The following is a 5,081-nucleotide window of genomic DNA, read 5'->3' on the forward strand; positions in this document are numbered from 1 at the left end:
GCGAATCTGTGAAAGTGAAATTGTAATTTATATTCGTACGAGCAAACTATTTTTTAAAAATGACAACGTGACTGATCTATTATGTAATATAGGCAATAAAAATGTATTGTGCTAGATTCTTTTCTCTCTCTTTATGTACATATACATACGTGCATTTGTGTAAACCTCATTAAGTGCATAATGGAAGCAAGTACTTATAAAATTAGGATTCTTTTCTTCCCTTAATTTCATATCGTATACATTATTGCACTTTGCGTGAATAATACAAAAAAGAATTTTTTAAAGAATTTTATATATTATGGTGATTTATATAATCAAGAATATAAAAGCGAGATTGGGAGATTTAACAATTTTTTATTCTTTAAAAATCATATTAAATTTTTTAATAAATCTGTTTAATCGCGGACATAGGGAAAATGTAAAAGAATCGCTCTAAAAATTTACAACAGATCAATAAGAAAAATAAAAATTTATTTTAATCTTATCTTATAACTTTCAGTTTAAGTATTAAAGAATCAATTAAATTAATTAATTTTAATTTTAATTTTTAATTTTATTAATCTAAAATAACAGATTATATCGACACAAAATTTATACTAAATTTTTATGCTTGTTTAATCAAAACTGACAAAGATGCATTAATCGTTTAAAAAGAATTTATGATCATAAAAATTTAAGAGTGACCACATAAACGTAAATTTACTATAATGATTATTGGGCCCGTTCAAATTTCGATCCTTCTCGGTTCGGATAATTACATATCTATAACGTTATTACTAATCCTTCGTGATTACATCTGCTGAAAATTTTATGTTGGTCATAAAGGGCAAAATGACTCTAACATTTTAATTGATCGCCGTATTTACAGCTTTTGTTCTTTAAAATCACAAAAATTACTGAACATATTTTAAACATTGTAGAATATGGAAATGCAGTAGCTTTTTAAAATTTTTAATTTTAACATATTTTAAAAAATTGCAAAGGCTGATGTCCAAGGACAATATGCGAATATAAAAAGAGTATTTTAAACTTCGGATAAAGTGGCAGTTTAAGTGCAGTTAAAAAAAAAACCTTAGAAATACAAAGCTTTACATCTTTTTAGATGGATCATGAAGGATTAAAAGAATTGGAATCGACACTGAAAGTTAGATAGCTTTGCACCATAATCGTAACTAGGAAACTATATACTATACTACTTGTAAGTATATAAAAATTTAATTTTTGGTTTGTAATAGTCACTAATGAAAAACAAATATCGGACAGAAAAATAAATACCAAATTTAATAACCTTAATTAGAAGTATAGAAATATAGATTCAATTTTCACAATGCCGAAATAATTTTTGTATAATATTAATATTTATTCATAGTATCAATTTAGTTTGTCTCCGCTCGAAAAGGTTCATTTTTTAACAATTTTAGTATAGACATAGTTTTTAAAATAAAGTTGTTTTATATGTTGTTTAATCTTTATATCTTGTATAAACATTCATAAATATACTAATGCATTATTTATATAATTTAATATTCATAACTATCTAAGCAATCTTTACTACGTCAAAAAATATACAGTAAATTACAAAGTGAAAAAGTGTATTATATCTTTATCATATGTATATATACATATTTACATACGCATGATAAAGGTAAATGCATTTTTCATTAATCTCTGTAGACTAAAAAATTGAATAACAAATTCCGACTTGTTGATTGGATTTATACAAATAGTTCTCTATAAAATTTAAATGTGCTTGAGTCCAGAAAGAATTATAAGTATGTTATAAAATCACATTTATTTACAATTCTACAAGAGCGGTAGATTATCTGTACAAATTCTCCACTGTACAACGACAATTCTTTGTGAATCTTTAAAAAAATTCTAATATCATTATATTAAAACATTGCATTTTTAAGATATATGTTTGTTACAGCAAATATTCTGTCAGGTAAAATTCGCGAGCACAGTATGATCTTAGCCCTCTATAACTGAGATCTGCGTGTGTCGATAAGTTCCTAAAGCATTGCAATAAGCGTACATAACGCCAGATACAGTCTTATTAAAACGCTAGACCATCAAGGTCACAAATTAACATATATATGTACAATTTTTGTACACCTGTTTTAACTACACTCGCTTTTAGAATGCCTGAAAAATAATTTCAAGACAAATCAGTACCATTTTATTGTCAACTCGACTTAAGTTCACCATTTAGCTCTAACACTCCAGTCTTTTGGTGTCCAATGCAGACACTTAGGATCTATTCTGATCTGTCTTTTTTCCATCGCAGTTGAGTGTTGTTCGATAATTTCCCTGCGAATAAAGATTATGCATCAGTATGAAGGACTCACAGAATTCAGATAAACCATAGTTAATCTCCTTTCATTTTGCTTGTAAATTACCTATTTAATGTTACAATATATTGTCCCTTGTAATAGTTAATGAGATTCAGATTTTGCAAAGTCGATATTACATCTTCTTTCTTGATCGATGTTAACTCGGAGATCTCGCTTATCGTTATTTGTGCTTTTTCATTTTCTACTACGGGTTTTACGTTCAACAAGATATCGAGTATTGTGTGAGCCCAGTAACTTCGATACGAAAGTAAACCCAAATCGGACAACGGCTTTTCGGGAGAACCAGTCTTTCCTTCGAATTTTGACAATTCGTATGAAAATTCTATCAGGAGTTTACCGTAACCTCTTCTTTGATATGGTGGCAGTGTAAGAATGCATGCTACATTATGATCCTCTGTCGATTCTTTTTCTTTCGAAAAATAGCCAACTATGTGAAACCCTCTACTATCAAAATCCGTCATTACATAGAACAAAAAAGGATCTGTGTCATAATAAAGAGTCTTGTGATCTAAGAATAGTTTTGCCAGTAGACAAAGATTTTGTGCATAATTCTTGTTCTTGCGGCCGTCAATTTCGAAAAATGATATCGATCCCTTCCTATATATTTCGTTCCCAGGTGGATGACGTAAATTGCACTTGACTAAATGCCTTTCTAAGCACTTTCGACTTTTTCTATATTTTAGGCAAAACTCACAAATATATATACAAGTTAAATTTACCATTTCTTGTGGATATGGGCTAAAATACCAAGGCTTTATTCTATGACGGCCTAGTTCAATTAGTTCTACGTTTTTCATTCTTGTGACTACATCGTCGTGATGATGTGCCACTAAAGAACCAGTTGGTCTAGGCCCCGGCGTTTGCGGTGGGGCATCTTGAGAATCCTCATTTTCTAGAAATGTTGCTTTTCTTTTTCTAGACATTTTCTTTTGCAGTGCTGCTTGTAACACGGCATTACCGTTGACTGGTTCACTGCTAACACTACTGGGACTAGGTGGTCTACTAACGGCCTGCTTTTTTGGAGTTGCCGCACCAGTCCCTGGCGTCGTTCCTTCACGACGAGGATATTGGACCTTTCTAGTGTCCAGGGAATCTTCCATAACCCATTCATCTAATCGTTTGTTGACTGAAATAGCGTAGTTTTGATAACGACACTTTTATGTCACACTTATCATATCTAAACGATTTACTTACAGTCCACATAGTGAACATAATAGCACTTGACGCCTTGTACTTCCTTAACGCTGATGATTTCAGCAAGTGCTACAGATAGGACAAGAAGATTTTGTTTAAATTACTGCTATGACTTTTAATAAATTATCTATATTATTTATCTATATATTTATTATATATTTAAAAACAGTATATTTGCATATATACAAAGTTATTAATCACAACAAAATTGCGAACAAAATTGTGTTATAATATATATTTTTGAACTAAAAATGTTCGAAGATTTCAGAATCTTTTAAACATTACATATAAGCAGTTAATCTCATAAGACACTTATTATCAAAAAATCAACTCATAATTCAACAAGGATCAAAAAACATATATAATTATAACCAGAATATCTTCATCATAAGGGATCTATAAATACTTTGCAATGAAATGATATCTATTTTGTATGTCTCACAACAATATAGTTCAAAATCAATCTCGCCACATGACAACCATGATTACTGTGATGGATTGTAATTCAGTCTTCTAGAGAGAAAAATCGAGTCTTTCGGTAATGACATATTCTCTGACATGAAGGAAACAATACGCAAATACAATCTACTTACGCCAATCATCCGTGCCATGCATCCTGACCGGCAAACGGCAGCCTTCCACCAGAGAATTCTGAAAATGAGGTTAGATCGTCAGTGCGTAGTATATTTGGACGTCGTGCACGTCCCCGGGAGATCTGTCGACGTTCCAACGTACAGCGTACGCAACACTTACCACTGAATCGCATATTGTTTCACGTTCGTCGTGTTCCTCGATCATTTCAGTCCAAAATTTGATTAAATCCCGTCACCAAACACGATTTTGTTTTGAAGCTTTCACAGCACTGACGCGAGCGCCGCTTGGACTCGAACTATTGAGTGAACTCAAATGTCTCAGTCGGAAAATATAGAAAGAAATACCAATATTATCGACGCCTGGTTTTGTACCTTCAACATTTCACATATGCAGCAAGTATCAAACTGCTTTTTACAAATTGATAGGACAATTAATAAATTAAAATGTTACTTACATATTTTTATTTTATGATATTCCTCTTCAGGGAAATAATTATTACTTGTCTCGATTATTCGAAGTCGAAAAGCCCAATTCTATCTCAATATTAAAACATGAGTAAAATTTCTCATAATGCTGCCTCTTTTATTTTGTTCTGTTCTGATTTTCAAATATGAGAAACTCCATCATATTCATGATAACGATTGCTGATAACGTACTGCTTGTGAATGAGGAATAAAAAGTATCAAACTAACGGAAAAATATCTTTTTCATGTCGTCTTTTCAATAATACAAAAATATATCTTTTAGTCAACCTTTTGCTTTGCGAAAATGACAGTCATAAAAAGATCATCTCGGTTTAATTTACTGTCTATCTTTTTCTAATTTTTAAAATGAATTCGCATTGGTGCAGCAATGGACATTATTATCACCAGAGATTCCACTAATATAAAATTAACTTTAACTCGTTTTAATTTACTCTTCATCTTTTTCCAATTCTTA

General features: G+C 30.8%; 1 protein-coding gene across 1 annotated transcript; it reads right to left on the reverse strand.

Annotated features, from left to right (window-relative positions):
• Window positions 1-1,902: 1,902 nt before the first annotated feature.
• Window positions 1,903-4,400, reverse strand: LOC108685642 (histone acetyltransferase Tip60). Its single transcript, XM_018190534.1, has 5 exons — window positions 4,302-4,400; window positions 4,142-4,199; window positions 3,549-3,617; window positions 2,400-3,480; window positions 1,903-2,310 (listed from the first exon to the last, which is right to left on the reverse strand). Exons 1-5 carry the CDS (start codon window positions 4,344-4,346, stop codon window positions 2,202-2,204), a joined length of 1,362 nt encoding a protein of 453 aa, XP_018046023.1. The 5' UTR covers window positions 4,347-4,400; the 3' UTR covers window positions 1,903-2,201.
• Between the last annotated feature and the right edge of the window lie 681 nt (window positions 4,401-5,081).

The sequence above is a fragment of the Atta colombica genome, unplaced genomic scaffold (assembly GCF_001594045.1).
Source record: "Atta colombica isolate Treedump-2 unplaced genomic scaffold, Acol1.0 scaffold155, whole genome shotgun sequence".
NCBI classification, from domain to species: domain Eukaryota; kingdom Metazoa; phylum Arthropoda; class Insecta; order Hymenoptera; family Formicidae; genus Atta; species Atta colombica.

Excerpts from the sequence above, each read along its gene's own strand:
- LOC108685642 (XM_018190534.1), bottom strand. The coding sequence starts at position 4,346 with ATGATCGAGGAACACGACGAACGTGAAACAATATGCGATTCAGTG. Across the intron at positions 4,200-4,301 it reads AAACAATATGCGATTCAGTG|AATTCTCTGGTGGAAGGCTG; the intron begins GTAAGTGTTGCG and ends CCTCATTTTCAG. Across the intron at positions 3,481-3,548 it reads TTATGTTCACTATGTGGACT|TCAACAAACGATTAGATGAA; the intron begins GTAAGTAAATCG and ends ACGCTATTTCAG.